Below are 18571 nucleotides of genomic sequence, written 5' to 3' on the forward strand. Positions count from 1 at the left end.
CCGGGTAAGGGAAGGTCTGCGGGACCAAAGGAAAATGTGAGATCCGGTAGGGATCTAAGAGTTGAGGAGGTCTGGGAGACCGGGACGCCGACCATGACATGTAATTGAAAGAAGGAAAATGAGTTGGAAGACGTGAGAAAGACAGCCGTCCTAGGTCAGGTCCCCAACACCACGGACACCCCTGAAGAAGGAAAGGCGGGCGCCGGCAATGATCTGGTAGGTGAGTGGCCTCGATCATGGCGTACCGGATAGTGAAAGGTAACAGTAGGGGAGAGTAGGGGAAAGATACACACCGTAGAGAGAATACGGGTGTACCTTGCCCAATTTGAAAGACGTTGTCATGTGGCGTGCGCGCTGGTGAGTAGCAGTAGGCTGCTCAGAGCATAGTGCTCCCAGTATGGTTCGGCCCCCGCAGATAGTGGGTTTGGCTCAACTTCTGGTCCGACAACAGAATGTAGGTGTAGATTCAGAACGACGAAGGCAGGGATGACGATTGTCGAGGACGACAATGGACAAAGGAAGGGGGAGTGTAGGGAAGGTGACCTGACGGACGGACGGACTAGTCAGAGTGAAGAAAGATAGGTTTGCACAGTGTAGGTAGGAGTCAGTGATTACAGTGGGGAAACAACTAGGAAAGTGTAGTGGACGTGCAGTACCTTGGGATGACCATTAGATGGCAGGGTGGAGTGTGAGCAAAGGACTTTACAGCAGCTTAGGGCTTTAGAAACCGTTGGTCATGGGGGGCGTGGTGACAGTTAGAGTGACAGTTTCAAGGAACCGGGGGAGTTATAAATACTGAGGGAGGGTTCCAGAAAGTTCCAGTCCCCAGGGGGAGCTCAAGTGACAGGAGGACTACGACAGTCTGTGCACTCTGAGGAGAATCCAGACCAGGGGGACTGAGGAGAGAGGACGTCAGGGGGGTGGTCCTGACAGGAAAGGACCGCAGTTGAGACGAGGTACTGGGTGTAAGACACCGTATGTGACACGACGACTGAGCAGTAGAAGCGCTGTTGGTTAATGGGCCTAAGGCGGCCACAGTGACGGAACTGTCAGGAGCGTCGACAGTAAAGGAGGGGACGGTGTGTGCAGACACGTCTCCAGTGTACGGTGTGAGAAGCGGCTCTGGAAACGGAGGGCCACGAGGTGTGCCGTCAGTCGGACGGCAAGTGAAGAAATAAACTTGGACCTGTTGCACCCAGAATCTGCCTCCATCGTGTCTCTGTTGTCATCTCTGCGCGGTATAAAAGTAGGACCACCCTCCCAGCTCGGCACCCCACCACCGACACTACAACTTTACCAAGGCTGATTGTCAAAATGGAGGGGACTCCACGCATTTTTTTTACATTATTTATTTAAATAATTAAGAAACAGCATGGGGACCTCTCTATTCTTGATAACCTGCCTTACTAATGCTGATAGCTGGGGGCTGCATCCCCTTAGCTATCAGTTTTGCGTGACTGGTTATGAAAAATACAGTGGAACCTGCGTCAATTTTTTTTTAAATTATTTATTTATAGAGAAATTGATGGGTCAATTGATGACACTTTTCCTGGTGTCTTCCTCTAATTTGAGCTTTTTGGAAGTTTTTGGCCCCCCTGAAGGTATTTTCTATGCATTTGATTTTGCCTCCCATTGAATTAAATGGGGTTCGGACATGTTCCAATTGTTCACTAAACATGTTCGCTGAATATTGGGACTTTTGCCGAACCGAACCTTGAAATGTTGGCTCATCTCTATACCTGAATAAATAAATATTTAAGGTTGAACAGCAGGACAGTACATAGATTAATATGCTGCCATCAGGTTATGGACCCAAACATCCAGAAACCCAAAGGCCCAGAGAACAGCCGAGAGGAAAGAGAATTACAAAAAAGAAGAAGCAAAGATGGCAGTAACTCTGTGAAGTTCGCAATGCCAAATCTGACTAACCAGAACTATCAATCCTTGAAACTCAAGGTAAAAATGCTACTGATAAGAGAAGGTACGTGGAAATACACAGAGGAGTCTAGACCTGACCCACTATCAGAAGAATGGATAGCAAAGGATCTAAAACCACAAAGCATATCTTCTTCAGTATATATGATAATCAGATTGTGCATGTATGTAAATGTGAAACTGCAAAAGAAATGTGGGAACATCTGCAGAAAGAGCATGAAAGGATAAAACTCAGCAATAAGCTCGATTTAATGTGAAAGCTGTATCAATCTAAGCTTTACCATCTTTCAGTTAGCCATTAAAAGGTATCAACCACTGAGGACTCTCAATTCTAAATATTCCTCTATCTACTGGCTAACACAGTACAAAGATATATATCTTTCCTGTATAGAAATTGGGTATCGCCTGCTGGCATTAGGGAGGAGTTAAATGATTTTCATGTTGCTGCACTACTACTAAGTGGTATATCAGAAAGCTATGACACACTTGTAACTGCACTAGATGCACGCCCAGATCATGAGCTTACATTGGAGTGTCTGAGGAAAGCTTTTAGATGAGTACAAGCAAATGACCGAAAGTATAAGCAGCATTGAGATATCCATAGCAGAATCTTCCTTAAAAACACAAGATTTACCCCAAAATAAAAGTCATTTGAAGGGAACAAGTGAGTGTTTTGTCTGAAAAAAGTCAGGGCACCTAAAGCTTGACTGCAGAGTCTTGTGAGCTAGAATGACTTAGCTGAAAGAGCAATATAATCATCAAAGGGTTAATAGTACTATTACTGAAGAATATGACACTTCAAGTACTGAAGCTGTGTTTATTGTTGTTGCAAGTACATCAAACCATTCATGGTGTACAGACTCTGGGGCAACTAATTATATGACTAACTAGCTGAAAAGCCCGGCGCTGCCCGGGCATAGTAACTAACTGTGGTTAGTTATAGCAAATTATAATTATCCTCCATCCCATAGTGCCATGCCCATATACCCATCATACATATCCACGATCCCATAGGCCCGTGCCCATATACCCATCATACATATCCTCCATCCCATAGTCCCGTGCCCATATACCCATCACACATCCTCCATCCCATAGTCCCATGCCCATATACCCATCACACATCCTCCATCCCATAGTCCTTTGCCCATATACCCATCATACATATTCAACATCCCATAGTCGAGTGCCCATATACCCATCACACATCCTTCATCTCATAGTCCCATGCCCATATACCCATCATACATATCCTCCATCCCATAGTCCCGTGCCCATTTACCCATCATACATATCCGCCATCCCATAGTCCCGTGCCCATATACCCATCATACATATCCTCCATCCCATATTCCAGTGCCCATATACCCATCACACATCCTCCATCCCATAGTCAAACATTATGACATCATAATGAGCAGCGGGGCTTGCAACCTATGATGACATCAGCGTCGCCATGGCAACCATTATGACATCATAATGAGGGGCGGGGCTTGATACACACACACTTTTTCCCCATTATGTAGATAGGGGCAAAATTGTTTGGTGAATTGGAACGCGCGGGGTTAAAATTTTGCCTCACAACATAGCCTATGACGCTCTCGGGGTCCAGACGTGTGACTGTGCCAAATTTTGTGGCTGTAGCTGCGACGGTGCGGATGCCAATCCCGGACATACACACATACATACACACACTTGAGCTTTATATATTAGATGACAGAAGCTTCTCTTACTTTTACCAATGTAAGTCAGAGAAAGTGATCTTAACTAATGGTCAGTATAGAAACTCAGAAAAAAATGTAAACTGTATACGCTGCTAAACATGAACAAAACAATAATTGTATCTATCTATGGCACAGGCGTCTTACATATAGAGACTCAGAAGCAGTAAGAAAGTTAGATAAAAAAACAACTTGCTGATGGTATTACAGTCAATCTGTGTAATCAGACAATGAAATTTACTAGATGTCTTAAAGTGAAAATGTCAATAAAATACATTTCTAAGAATGGTACTACAAAATCTGAATAACTTCTGGATTTAATACACACAGATGTTTGTGGTCCAATGAGTACTCAACGTACTGGAAATAAGAGATATTTTCTCACATTTATCAATGATTATTCAAAATATACCATTGTCTATCTGCTTCACAGTAAAGATGAAGTTCCAGAGAAACTTGAAATATATCTCGCTCAAGTATATAACAATTTCAGGAGCGTGCCAAAAATTCTGCAAGCAGATAATGGAACCGAATATACAAGTAATGAGAAAAAGCACTTTAAGGAAAAACAAAATCATGTTTCTTACCACTGTAACATACAACTGTGAACAAAAAGGTCTAGAGGAAAGAAGGAACCTGACACTTTGGGAAAGTGGAAGAAGTATTCTATTTGATGCAAATTTGTCAACAACATATTAGGGTGAAGCAATCGTGACAGCTTGCTATCTTCCAAACAGCCTACCAGATAAAACTACTGAAAAAACTCTATTTGAGCAATGGAACAACAAGAAGCCTGAACTACAACACATAAGAATATTCGGAAGTAAAGCATTTGTACATATTTCCAAAAAAAAACGTATTAAGTGGGAATCTCATGCAAAAGAAGGTATCCTAGTGGGCTACAGTGAAACACAGAAGGGATATAGAATCCTGCAACCAGAAATGAACAAGGTCGCAATAAGAAGAGATGTAATGATTGATACAAACTTTGTGTCGCTCAAACACATTACATCATATCAGTAGTCCAGCTGAAGCAACAAGAATTTCAGTCACAATTTCAAAATAATTAGGAAAATAATGTAGAAGTTAGTTTATGCTCTCGAACCACTCAAGAAGCAACAGAAAAATCAGGTAACCTGAAGTCAGGAGATCGTCGAGATCAAACAATGGTATACCAGCTAAGCATCTATCCTACTTTGTAAAAAAACTACCTGAGTCCAAGCCACAGTCATGAGATGCAACAACTACCTGTCAATGAAAAATTGAAGTGGATTAATGCTACTAATGAGAAAATGAAGTCCCTTTATCAACTTCAAACTTGGAAACTCACCAAACAAGATTGCAATCAGCTGCTGGCACCGCCATCAGGGGCTTATCTACAGAATTTTGTAATGCTGTAGATAAGCCCCCTATGTAACCTGAAAAAAAGGAAAACAAGTTATATTATACTCACCCAGGGGCAGACCAGTTTGGGTCAGGAGGGTGTCGCAGTCCGGTCTGGCGCCTCCCATCTTCTAACGGTGACGTCCTCTTCTTTGCTTCCCATTGTGGCTCCTGTGCAGGCGCACTGCTCTGTCCTGTTGAGGGCAGAGCAGAGTACTGCAGTGCGCAGGCACCAGGAAAGGTCAGAGAGGTTCGGCACCTGCATACTGCAGGACTCTGCTCTCAACAGGGCAGAGCAGTGTGCCTGTGCAGGAGCCGTGATGGGAAGCAAAGAAGAGGACATCACCGTTAGAAGATGGGAGACACCGGACCGGACCGCGACACCCATCAGACCAAAACTGGACCCAGACCGCCCCTGGCTGAGTATAATATAACTAGTTTTTCATCTCTTTCAGGTTACATCTGGGACTTATCTACAGCATTACAGAATGCTGTAGATAAGCCCTTGATCGCAGTGACGGCAGCTGATAGTAGAAAAAATAGGTGACAGATTCCCTTTAAGATCAAGTATGACTCCGAAGGCAAAGTTCACAGATTCAAAGCAAGATTAGTCACAAAAGGATATTCTCAGAAATATGGTGAAGATTATGATGCCACATTTTCTCAAGTTGCTAAGCAGACCACATTCAGGACTCTAATGGCTGTATTTGCCATACAAAAGATGTTTGTCAGACATTTGGACATCAAGTCTACCTTTTAAAAAGGTGACATTGAAGAGGACAAGTACATGACTCAACCTTTGAGTTACAGTCATGGCCAAAAGTATTGACACCCCTGCAATTCTGTCAGATAATATTCAGTTTCTTCCTGAAAATGATTGCAAACACAAATTCTTTGGTATTATTATCTTCATTTAATTTGTCTTAAATGAAAAAACACAAAAGAGAATGAAGCAAAAAGCAAAACATTGATCATTTCACACAAAACTCCAAAAATGGGCCGGACAAAAGTATTGGCACCCTCAGCCTAATACTTGGTTGCACAACCTTTAGCCAAAATAACTGCGACCAACCGCTTCCGGTAACCATCAATGAGTTTCTTACAATGCTCTGCTGGAATTTTAGACCATTCTTCTTTGGCAAACTACTCTAGGCCCCTGATATTTGAAGGGTGCCTTCTCCAAACTGCCATTTTTAGATCTCTCCACAGGTGTTCTATGGGATTCAGGTCTGGACTCATTGCTGGCCACCTTAGAAGTCTCCAGTGCTTTCTCTCAAACCATTTTCTAGTGCTTTTTGAAGTGTGTTTTGGGTTATTGTCCTGCTGGAAGACCCATGACCTCTGAGGTAGACCTAGCTTTCTCACACTGGGCCCTAAATTATGCTGCAAAATTTGTTGGTAGTCTTCTGACTTCATAATGCCATGCACACGGTCAAGCAGTCCAGTGCCAGAGGCAGCAAAGCAACCCCAAAACATCAGGGAACCTCCGCCATGTTTGACTGTAGGGACCATGTACTTTTCTTTGAATGCCTCTTTTTTCTCCTGTAAACTCTATGTTGATGCTTTTGCCCTAAAAGCTCTACTTTTGTCTCATCTGACCAGAGAACATTCTTCCAAAATGTTTTAGGCTTTTTCAGGTAAGTTTTGGCAAACTCCAGCCTGGCTTTTTTATGTCTCGGGGTAAGAAGTGGAGTCTTCCTGGGTCTCCTACCATACAGTCCCTTTTCATTCAGATGCCGACGGATAGTACGGGTTGACACCGTTGTACCCTCGGACTGCAGGGCAGCTTGAACTTGCTTGGATGTTAGTGGAGGTTCTTTATTCAACATCCGCACAATCTTGCGTTGAAATCTCTTGTCAATTTTTCTTTTCCGTCCACATCTAGGGAGGTTAGCCACAGTGCCATGGACTTTAAACTTCTTGATGACACTGCGTACGGTAGACACAGGAACATTCAGATCTTTGGAGATGGACTTGTAGCTTTGAGATTGCTCATGCTTCTTCACAATTTGGTTTCTCAAGTCCTCAGACAGTTCTTTGGTCTTCTTTCTTTTCTCCGTGCTCAATGTGGTACACACAAGGACACAGGACAGAGGTTGAGTCAACTTTAATCCATGTCAACTGGCTGCAAGTGTGATTTAGTTATTGCCAACACCTGTTAGGTGCCACAGGTAAGTTATAGGTGCTGTTAATTACACAAATTAGAGAAGCATCACATGATTTTTCGAACAGTGCCAATACTTTTGTCCACCCTCTTTGTTATGTTTGGTGTGGAATTATATCCAATTTGGCTTTAGGACAATTCTTTTTGTGTTTTTTCATTTAAGACAAATTAAATGAAGATAATAATACCAAAGAATTTGTGTTTGCAATCATTTTCAGGAAGAAACTGAGTATTATCTGACAGAATTGCAGGGGTGTCAATACTTTTGGCCATGACTGTATATCAAAGAATTTAAAGAGAATCTTGTTTGCAAACTACAAAAATATCTCTATGAACTTAAGCAATAGGCAAGAGCATGGAACACCAAAATGAACATTCTTATTAGAATAAGGATTTAAAGAGGTCAAGCAGCTCCGTGTTTACACACAAAATGTACAGATGGAAAGTGGATGTATATTCTCTTATATGTGAACAATGTGATTATGGTTGATCAAGAGGAAACTGAAATTGCGAAGATGACAAATTCTGAATCAGCATTTTGAAACTAAACACTTTGGAAATGTAACATATTATCTAGGAATCTAGGTCCAAAGAGAAGAAGATCAAAGTTTTATTTTAAACCAAAGTACAAAAATCAACTCAATCCTTAATCAATTTTGAATGTCAGAAGCAAAAGGTATATAAACTCCAATGGAACCATCCTACTTAAATTTGGAAGGAGAAAACGATCTGTTATCGAACAATGAGAAATGCGTATAGGCAATGGGGGCTCTTCAATACATAGCAATTATGACTCGATTGGATATCGCTTCAACAATTGGAATTCTCTGCAGGTATGTGGAAAAAATGCACCAAAAAAATGGAATGCCGTTGTGAGCGTTCAATGTTTGAAAGCGACTCAAGATATAGATTTAAGGATATCTGCAACAGTAGATCTAAAACTCACAGGTTATGTGTATGCAGACTGGGCTGGTGACTTAATTGATCGTAAATCAACAAGAGGCTATTTGTTCAAACTGGGAGAAAGTTCGATTTCTTGGTCTAGCAGAAAACCGGCATCTGTAATCTTGTTATCTACAGAAGCAGAGTATGTATCTGCAGCCCACACTAGTCAAGAGGACACTAAACCCTTTCTGCCATATGACATACTATCCTGTCCATGTGCCCTGGGACTTAATCCCCAGGGATGGGATAGTACGTCATAGCGATCAGCGACGCTCACGGGGTGAGTGCCGCTGATTGCGGCCGGGTATCAGCTGATTATCACAGCTGACACCCGGCACTATGTGTTAGGGGCGCCCCTGACATGTTAACCCCTTGCACACTGCGATCAATCACGATCTGTCACATGACAGTGATGTCCCAACTGGAACAATGTAATAAAGTTAAGAAAAAAAAAGTGTAAAAATAATTTATAAAAAATCGATAAATAAAAAAAAAAATATTCCCTAATAAATTCATTTTTTTGAAATAAAAAAAAACAAAACAATAAAAGTACACATATTTGGTATCACCGTGTCTGTAACGACCCGCCCTATAAAACTGTCCCATTAGTTAACCCCTTTAGCGAACCCCTTAAAAAATAAAAAACAAAGCAAAAAATAATTCTTTATTATCATACTGCCAAACAAAAAGTGCAATAACGCGCGATCAATAAGACGGATATAAATAACCATGGTACCGCTGAAAATGTCATCTTGTCACACAAAAAACGAGCCACCACATAGCATCATCAGCGAAAAAATAAAAAAGTTATAGCTCACAGAATAAAGCGATGCAAAAATAATTTTTTTATATAAAAATCTTTTCATTGCATAAAAGCGCCAAAACATAAAAAAGACATAAATGAGGTATCGCTGTAACTATACTGACCCGAAGAATAAAACCACCTTAACAATTTTACCACACGTGGAATGGTGTAAACGCACCCCCCAAAAGAAATTCTTGAAATGCTGGTTTTTGTTCATTCTGTGTCCCAAAATCGGAGTAAAAAGCGATCAAAAAAGTCATGTGCCCGAAAATGGTACCAATAAAAATGTCAACTCATCCCGCAAAAAATAAGACCTCACATGACTTGGTGGGTCAAAATATGGAAAAATTATAGCTCTTAATATGTGGTGATGCAAAGACTATTTTTACAATAAAAAGCGTCTTTTAGCGTGCGACAGCTGCCAAACATAAAAACCCACCATATGTAGTAAATCAAACCCCCCTTTATCACCCCCTTAGTTAGGGAAAAATAATAAAATTAAAAAAATGTATTTATTTCCATTTTCCCATTAGGGTTAGGGCTAGGACTAGGGTTAGGGCTACGGTTAGGACTAGGGTTAGGGCTGAAATTAGGGTTAGGGGTGTGTTGGGGTTAGGTTTGGAGTTAGAATTGGGGGGTTTCCACTGTTTGGGCAGGTGCTCTCCAAACGCAACATGGCGTCTGATCTCAATTCCAGCCAATTCTGCGTTGAAAAAGTCAAATGGTGCTCCTTCCCTTCCAAGCTCTGCCATGCGCCCAAACAGTGTTTTACCCCCACATATGGGGTATCAGCCTACTGAGGACGAATTGCAAAGCAACTTTTGGGATCCAATTTCTCCTGTTACCCTTAGGAAAATAAAAAAATGGGGGCAAAAATATGATTTTTGTGGAAAAAAATATGATTTTTTTATTTTCATGCCCGGTAGTTATAAACTTCTGTGAAGCACTTGGGGTTCAAAGTGCTCTCCAAACATCTAGATAAGTTCCATGGGGGATCTAGTTTCCAAAATGGGGTCACTTGAGGGGAGTTTCAACAGTTTAGGCACATCAGAGGCTCTCCAAACGCGACATGACACCCGCAGACCATTCCATCAAAGTCTGCATTCCAAAACGTCACTACTTCACTTCCGAGACCCGACGTGTCCCCATACAGTAGTTTTCTCCCACATATGGGGTATCAGCGTACTGAAGACAAATTGGAAACCAACCTTTGGTGTCCAATTTCTCCTGTTACCCTTGGGAAAATAAAAAAATTAGGGACTAAAAGTTCATGTTTGTGGAAAAAATTATTTTTTTTATTTTCACGCCTGGGAGTTATAAACTTCTGTGAAGCACAGGGGGTTGAAAGTCCTCACCACACATCTAGATAAGTTCCTTAGGGGGTCTAGTTTCCAAAATGGTGTCAATTGTGGGGGTTTCCACTGTTTAGGTACATCAGGGGCTCTCCAAAGGCAACATGACATCTGCAGACCATTCCATCAAAGTCTGCATTCCAAAACATCACTACTTCCCTTCCGAGCCCCGACGTGTGCCCATACAGTAGTTTTCTCCCACATATGGTGTATCAGCGTCCTCAGGAAAAATTGGACAACAACGTTTGGGGTCCAATTTCTCCTGTTACCCTTGGGAAAATAAAAAAATTGGGGGCTAAAAGATCATGTGGAAAAAATATGATTTTTTTATTTTCACGCCAGGCATTAAAAACTTCTGTGAAGCCCTTGGGGGTTCAAAGTGCTCACCACACATCTAGATAAGTTCCTTGGGGGGGTCTAGTTTCCAAAATGGTGTCATTTGTGGGGGTTTCCACTGATTTGGTACATCAGGGGCTTTCCAAACGCGACATGGTGTCCGATCTCAATTCCAGCCAAAAAAGTCAAGTGGCGCTGCTTCTCTTCTGAGCTCTGCCATGCTCCAAAATAGTCATTTACACCCACATATGGGGTATCAGCATACTCAGGAGAAATTGCACAATAACTTTTTGGGTCCCGTTACCCTTGGGAAAATAAAAATTTGGGTTGAAGAAATCATTTTTGTGGAAAAAATTTGATTCTTTAATTGTACAGCTGTACGATATAAACTTCTGTGAAGCCCTTGTGGGTTCAAAGTTCTCACCACATATCTAGTTAAGTTCCTTGGGGGGTCTAGTTTCCAAAATGGGGTCATTTTTGGGGGGTATGTACTGTTTAGGTACATCAGGGGCTCTCCAAACTTGGCATGGCGTCCGATCTGAATTCCAGCCAATTTTGCATTGAAAATGTCAAACGGCGCTCCTTCCCTTCTGAGCTCTGCCATGCGCCGAAACAGTGGTTCCCCCCACATATCAGGTATCAGCGTACTCGAGACAAATTGCACAATAACTTTTGCAGTCCAATTTCTCCTGTTACCCTTGGTAAAATAAAAAAAGTTGGACCTGAAGTAATTTTTTTGTGAAAAAACATTCAAAACATTCCTGTGAAGCACCTGAAGGGTTAATAAAATTCTTGAATATGGTTTTGAGCACCTTGAGGGGTGAAGTTTTTAGAATGGAGTCACGTTTGGGTATTTTCTATCATATAAACCCCTCAAAGTGACTTCAAATGTGATGTGGTCCCTAAAAATAAAATGGTGTTGCAAAAATGAGAAATCGCTGGTCAACTTTTAACCCTTATAACTTCCCATCCTAAAAAAAAAAATTTTGGTTCCAAAATTGTGCTGATGTAAAGTAAACATATGTGAAATGTTATTTATTAAGTATTTTGTGTGCCATATCTCTGTGATTTAAGGGCATAAAAATTCAAAGTTGGAAAATTGCAAAATTTTCAAAATTTTCGCCAAATTTCCACTTTTTTCACAAATAAACACAAGTTATTTGAATGAAATTTGACCACTAGCATGAAGTACAATATGTCATGAGAAAACAATGTCAGAATCTCCAGGATACATGGAAGCGTTTCAGAGTTATTACCTCATAAAGGGACAGTGGTCAGAATTGTAAAAATTGACCCGGTCATGAACGTGCAAACCACCCTTGGGGGTTAAGGGGTTAAACATCATCACCTGCAGGATTTGATGTTTCAAAATTGAGTTTGTTTATTGCGAGACTGACCATATGTTAAGACAAAGTCACTTCCAAGAGCCAAATTAGAAAAATTCAGAACTACTATGGGATTTACAGGAATAGTAGCTGTTGAGTGGGGTTGTTGGAACAATGCTTATATTTGTACTACTGTTTAATTGTTTAATAGTGCATGAGTTTTTGTCTTCAGCAATAGTGTTTACTTGCTAGTAAAGCATTATTACAAAAATAACTAAGAAGTTCCTGCTCATTCACTGTGGGAGTAGCTGGAGTACAGTTTTACTTTCACTTTGCAAAGCTGATAGCAAGCTAAGATCCTAAGCTATAAGAAATACCAGTTGCAAGCTGTGTTATCCTTGTTCCTGAATAAAGATATATTCACTGTTGAGCAGCTGGACAGTACAGAGATTAATCCGCTACAAGCAGGGTTACACTAGATACTTTAAAATTAAGGATCACAAACTTTTACTGTTTACAAAGATGTGATAGAGAATCATTTTTCTTAATAAAAATTACAAAATCAAATATTTTCACTCATTTGTTTGATTTGGTTCTCTATATATAATCTGTGTTGTTTTGTATTAAATTTATACAGAAATTAGAAAATTCTGGAAGGTGACAAATTTTCAAGCACCACTGTACCAGATAAAAGTGAGAAAATACTCTGTGTAAAGACACATGCCAAAAACCACATAACTTGTTAAACCTTGCTAGTGTATTTCAGACTATAAAGGCTTAACATATCAATAAACAATGATCTTGTCGTGGAATGTTCAGGGATTGGACTACTCTGCACTCTGTGAGGTCACTCAAAGCTGGGATTCTCAGGAACTATGCACAGGGCAATTTCAATTAGGACTAGGAGTGTAGCAAGAGAGGAGAACATAGTAACATAGTTTTTAAGGTTGAAGGGAGACTTTAAGTCCATCTAGTTCAACCCATATCCTATCCTAACTTGCCCTAACATGTTGATCCAGAGGAAAGCAAAAAAAAACCCATGTGGAAATCAGTAAGCTCCACATTGGGGAAAAAAATTCCTTCCCGACTCCACATCAGAATAGTTCACTGGATCAACGTCCTCACAATGAATCTAGTATATATATAACCTGTAATATTATACTTTTCAAGAAAGGCATCCAGTCTGTTCTTAAATTTCAGTAGGGAATCACTCATTACAACATCATACGGCAGAGAGTTCCATAGTCTCACTGCTCTTACAGTAAAGAATCCGCATCTGTGATTATGATTAAACCTTCTTTCCTCCAGACGTAGAGGATGCCCCCTTGTCCCCGTCACATGTCTAAGAGTAAAAAGATCATTAGAAAGGTCTTAGTACTGTCCCCCCATGTATTTATACATTAAAAAAGGTCACCCCTAAGCCATCATTTCACCAAACTAAATAACCCCAAGTGTAATAACCTGTCTTGGTATCGCAGATCCCCCAGTTACCTAATAACCTTGGTCGCTCTTCTCTGCACCCGCTCCAGTTCAGTCATGTCTTTCTTAAACACCGGAGACCAGAACTTTACACAGTATTCTAAGTGTGGTCGCACTAGTGACTTGTATAGGGGTAAAATTATGTTCTCCTCATGAGCATCTATGCCTCTTTTAATGCATCCCATTATTTTATTTGCATTTGCAGCAGCTGCCTGACACTGGCCACCAAATATGAGTTTGTCATCCACCTATACACCCAGATCTTTTTCATTGACTGTTTTGGCCAGTGTTTTACAATGAAGCACATAATTATACATCTTATTTCTACTGCCCAAGAGCATGACCTTACATTTATCCACATTAAAGTTCATTTGCCATTTATCAGCCCAAGCTTCCAGTTTACATAAATCCTCCTGTAATATAAAATTGTCCTCCTCTGAATTGATTACCCTGCAGAGTTTAGTGTCATCTGCAAATATTGAAATTCTACTCTGTATGACCCTACATGGCCATTAATAAATTTGTTAAAAAGAAGCGGGCCCAATACTGACCCCTGTGGTACCCCACTGCTATCTGTGACCCAGTCCGAGTGTGCTCCATTAATAACCACCCTTTGTTTCCTATCCCTGATCCAGTTCTTAACCCATTTACACATAACCTCCTCTCTCCCCATTGTTCTAATTTTCTGTATCAACATATTGAGTGGCACCATATCAAAAGGTTTTGAAAAGTCCATATACGCCACGTCCACTGCATTTTCTTGGTCCAGTCCGGAACTCGAGGAGGAGAGCATGGTCAGTCATCCTCTTGGTGAGGACACAGAAGTATTGACTGTTAGCAGTCTTGCACGCATGGCTGAGTTTATGTTATGCTGCCTTTCACCCTCACATTCTCAAAATTTTGGATGACGGGCAATACTGATTGGTGATACTTCTAGACCCACGCTATAAGGATAACTCTATATCTCTTATTCCAGAGACAGACAGGTGTACTAAAGTGTTGGAGGACCAGAGGGCCCATCTTGCGAAATTGTTAAAAATCTTTCTATAGGAAAACACTGGCAGCAGAGGTCACAGTTCATTGGCCAAACAAGTAGTACAGGTGAGAGACACACAACTTTAATCCAGCATAGGCATTGGAACACTGGCACAGTTTCAGGAGAGTTTTCTCTGTTCCTCCCATCGCCCTGTGCCTGAGGCCCAGGGGACTCTCACATGGAGTGCAAGTTTTTGAAAATGCTGAGGGAGTACCTTGCTGACTGTACCAACGTCCTCTGTCATTCCTCTGTGCATTTTAATTATTGGTTATCCACGTGGCATGAACTGGCTCTCTCTACTGCACTGTACTCACGGTCAAGGATGAAACGGCGCCTCACTCTCTGGCGGTTACTGGTGAAATGGCACCTTTGGAAATGGCAGTACCACTTTTAGTGACGGTAGACAATGGGAACTGTCCTTTGCAGCCCCACCGCTGTAAGGACGGAGCATGCTACTCAGCCTCCTATGCGCTGCTTGTCCATGCCAAAAATCTTTGATGTCTTGCTCAATTTCTCTTAAGCTGTCCCCATGCCTCTATGTCACCGGGTCTGTCTGCTGTATTTTGCCACAGCGTCAGCGCTTCGGGTGCATAGTGCAATGCCCCACTTCGCCTTCTCTTCAGCCTTCAGCTCAAAAATGTAGCACATCAGTCACAAGCTGGAAGCACAGAAGCACTGCCTAAACAAAGCGGGAACAGGCTGTGCTGAAGCTAATATGGTTCTGTGGAAAACGCCACAATGCTGAAGAGTTGTGGACAGCTATGAAACAGCAGGCATATCGGTGGATGAGACCGGTGAACCCACAGTCAGGTATGTTTGTGTGTGACAATGGGTGTAACCTGGTGGCTGCTCTTTGGCGAGGCGAGCTCACGCACGTGCCATGCTCATGTGTGAGCTTGTGCACATGGTCAATGTTTTAGAAAAGCGACACGGAGTTGGCAGATCTGCTGTTAAAAATACAACGCTCTGCTTACCTATTTTAGAAAGTCAGCTACAGCTTCATTCGCCCTTGCCATGATTCAGCAGCGCTTGTTGCTTCTGGATCACGACTGGTGTGTGATGCCCCCTGGCCTTGGAACTCTACACTGCAGATGTAGTTAAGGATTTCTGAGCAGAAGAGGGCAGTTGGTGATTACTCTACCATCCAGCATCAGCAAGGCTGTCGGTATTCACACATAACATCTGAGGTGTGAACATGGATATCTGACATATGTCCTCCAAAACTTTGAGAAATCCACCAAGAGGGTGAGCATCAATGACAACATAACTAATGTCTCCATCCTGCTTATCTGTGTTCTAATTTGAATATTGAAAGTTATTATAGAGCGAAAACATATTTACAGTTTAACAGTTTCAAGCACAACAGTCCTAAATAATAACAACAGTAATACAATAATACAATAATGAAACCCAAATAAAACTACCCTGCTCATGACAGTTTACAATCTACACTAAGTAACAACGATAACTATAATTTAAACTAAACAAAACAATCCTGCTAGTGACAACTTACAATTAAAAATGCGGTGGGGGAGCGTAAAACTACAGGGGTGTATTTCCAAGAAGGTATTTACAATGATGTTTGTACTATCATCTTACTGAGGTTCGTTGTAAGTCTTGTAGGCATGAGGACAAGGAGGAGGAGGACAGCATGGTCAGTCGTCCTATTGGTGAGGACACGGAAGTGTTGCCTGTTAGCAGTCTGGGACGCATTTGGCTGACATTATGTTGCGCTGCATTTCCTGTGACCCTCGCATTAGAAACATTTTTGGTGACACTCTTTACCGGTTGGTGACACTACTAGACACATGCTACAAGAAGAACTTTCAATCTCTTCTTACAGAGGCAGAGAGGTGTACAAAAATGTTTCTGTACCAGAGGGCCCTTGTAGCAGAATGACTGCAAAAAATTCCCATGTGAGAACGCTGGCAGCAGAAGTCTGAGTATCTTGTACAACCAAGGAGTCCAAGTGAGAGAGACAGAATCACAATCCAGCTCAGGCAGGGGAACAATGGAAAAGTTCTAAGACACTTTTCTCAGACCCTCCCATAGTGCCGGCACAGAGGCAAGGGGTGCTGGCACAAGAAGTGCAATGTTTGGGAAGATGCCGAGGGAGTACCTTGCAGATCGTACAAACGTCTGCCGGGATTACTCTGTGCCTTTTAATTATTGGGTATCCAAGCTGGACACGTGGCATGAATGTGGCCTCTACGCCTTGGAGGTCCTGGCCTGCCCTGCTGATAGTGTTCTGTCAGAGGGTATTTTTAGTGCCGCTGGTGGAATTATAACAGATAAGCGCATCCGCCTGTCAACTGACAATGCTGACAGGATGACTTTTATAAAAATGAACAAGGACTGGATTCGGACAGACTTCTGTACACCACCGAATGAAAGCAGCGAAACATAACCTCAAATACATTGTCTTTTTTGTGGAGGAGTATTCTCATGCATCTCTTCACAACCACACATGGGTATCCGTTTCCTGATTTGGTCTGTTTGGTGTTATCCTCCTCCTTATCCTCATCCTCATCATCCACAACCAGTAGAACACCAGAGTAAACGTATTCCGTGATGCAAAAGTCACTCAATTTTGGGTAAAGGGTGTTTTTATGATGCACAAATTTGAAACCAAAACAAATGTTACTCCCTCAGGGGGAACTGTCATACAAATGAGATGTACATATATTCTTCCCATTTATTATATTTTCCTGTTTTACTATCTCTGGACCATCCTCTTAGGACCTAGTGTATACCTCTCCAATAGAAAAATATTGAAATTCTATTCTATTATATTTTAATTTATATCCCTGTCTCTGAGCTGTTGCTAGGGACATACATATCTCGTTGGACACATTATGGCTTTATATCTATGAACCTGGGTTCGCCCATAACTTTTGTTTTTTTGTTTCATAGGTGGATTCACATTTTTTATTTGTTTGTTTGATTTTAGTATGCTTTATCATTATGTCTCCACATTCTCTGCCACTAAATCACCAGGGTTAACGTGTTCTGTGCTGCCACAGGCAGTCCAATTTTTGCCAAGGGTGTCTATGATGCCCGTAGTATATTTTTAAAAAATGTACCCCCCATGGAGAAATGTTTGTCATCCCAGGCACTGCGTGTACATAACGAGTGACAGATTGGCCCAAAAAGGGAATTTAGGCCTGAAATGCCTACATTTTTGGCACACGGATGTATGAGGCGTGTCACAGGTAGACCCCACTCTAAAATGTGGCCTGTTGTTTAAAAGAATGCAACCTAGTGCTGTTTATAACTTGAGTACCAGACAGAAAATCACTGGAGCACCATCCTAAAATCCCCAAATTTTTATCACACGGACGTATGAGGCATGTCACAGATACTGTATGTTTATTTGTTTTTTGGTGGATGCAAAAGACTGCTGGATATAACAAGAGTGGCAGACTGGCCCAAAAAGGGAAATTAGGCGTAAAATGTTCCAATTTTTGGCACACAGATGTATGAGGTGTGTCAGAGATAGACCCCACTCTAAAATGTGGCCTGTTTTTTTAAAGAATGCAACATAGTGCTTTATGTAGATACAGTTTCACCAAGGAAAAATAAAGGAAACTGCCGTAAACTGGCAAAACTTTGACCACACACAGATATAAACTGCCATGGAGATACCACTATGACAAATAAGTGTATTTTTTTTTTAATTTTTGGCCTAACTACTGCTGTATATAAGTACCGTTTTACACAGGAAAAAGAAAGAAAAGCGCCGTAAACTGGCAAAAGTTTGAGCACACACAGATATAAGCTGTCATGGAGATTACACTACAGCAAATATGTGTTTTTTTGGGGGTGGGATTTTTGGCTTAACTAGTGCTGTATATAAGTACAGTTTCACCCAGGAAAAATAAAGAAAAGCACCGTAAACTGGCCAAACGGATACCACTACAATGAATGTGTGACCTTTTTTTTCGTGGGCTACATACTGCTGTATTTAAACAAAAGTGAAATCCAGCCCAAACAAATTAAAACAGCCGTAAACTGGCCAAAGTTTGAACACGCACAGATATGATCCGCCACGGAGATACCACTACAATGAACGTGTGGTCTTTTTTTTTGT

General features: G+C 41.4%; 2 protein-coding genes across 4 annotated transcripts in view; one reads left to right on the forward strand and one right to left on the reverse strand.

Annotated features, from left to right (window-relative positions):
* Positions 1-18571, reverse strand: part of SHISA7 (shisa family member 7) — a 397834-nt gene that overhangs the window by 199399 nt on the left and 179864 nt on the right. The gene's annotated exons all lie outside the window — the stretch shown is intronic.
* The window catches only part of LOC141075045 (uncharacterized), a 64407-nt gene continuing 47642 nt past the window's right edge, over positions 1807-18571 (forward strand). Inside the window, exon 1 of the mRNA XM_073562392.1 lies at positions 1807-1956. Coding sequence (XP_073418493.1) covers positions 1807-1956 — 150 coding nt within the window. The remainder of the gene's footprint in view (positions 1957-18571) is intronic.

This window comes from Dendrobates tinctorius, unplaced genomic scaffold (assembly GCF_039654945.1).
Source record: "Dendrobates tinctorius isolate UK_male_01 unplaced genomic scaffold, ASM3965494v1 ptg000350l, whole genome shotgun sequence".
Taxonomy (NCBI): Eukaryota; Metazoa; Chordata; class Amphibia; order Anura; family Dendrobatidae; genus Dendrobates; species Dendrobates tinctorius.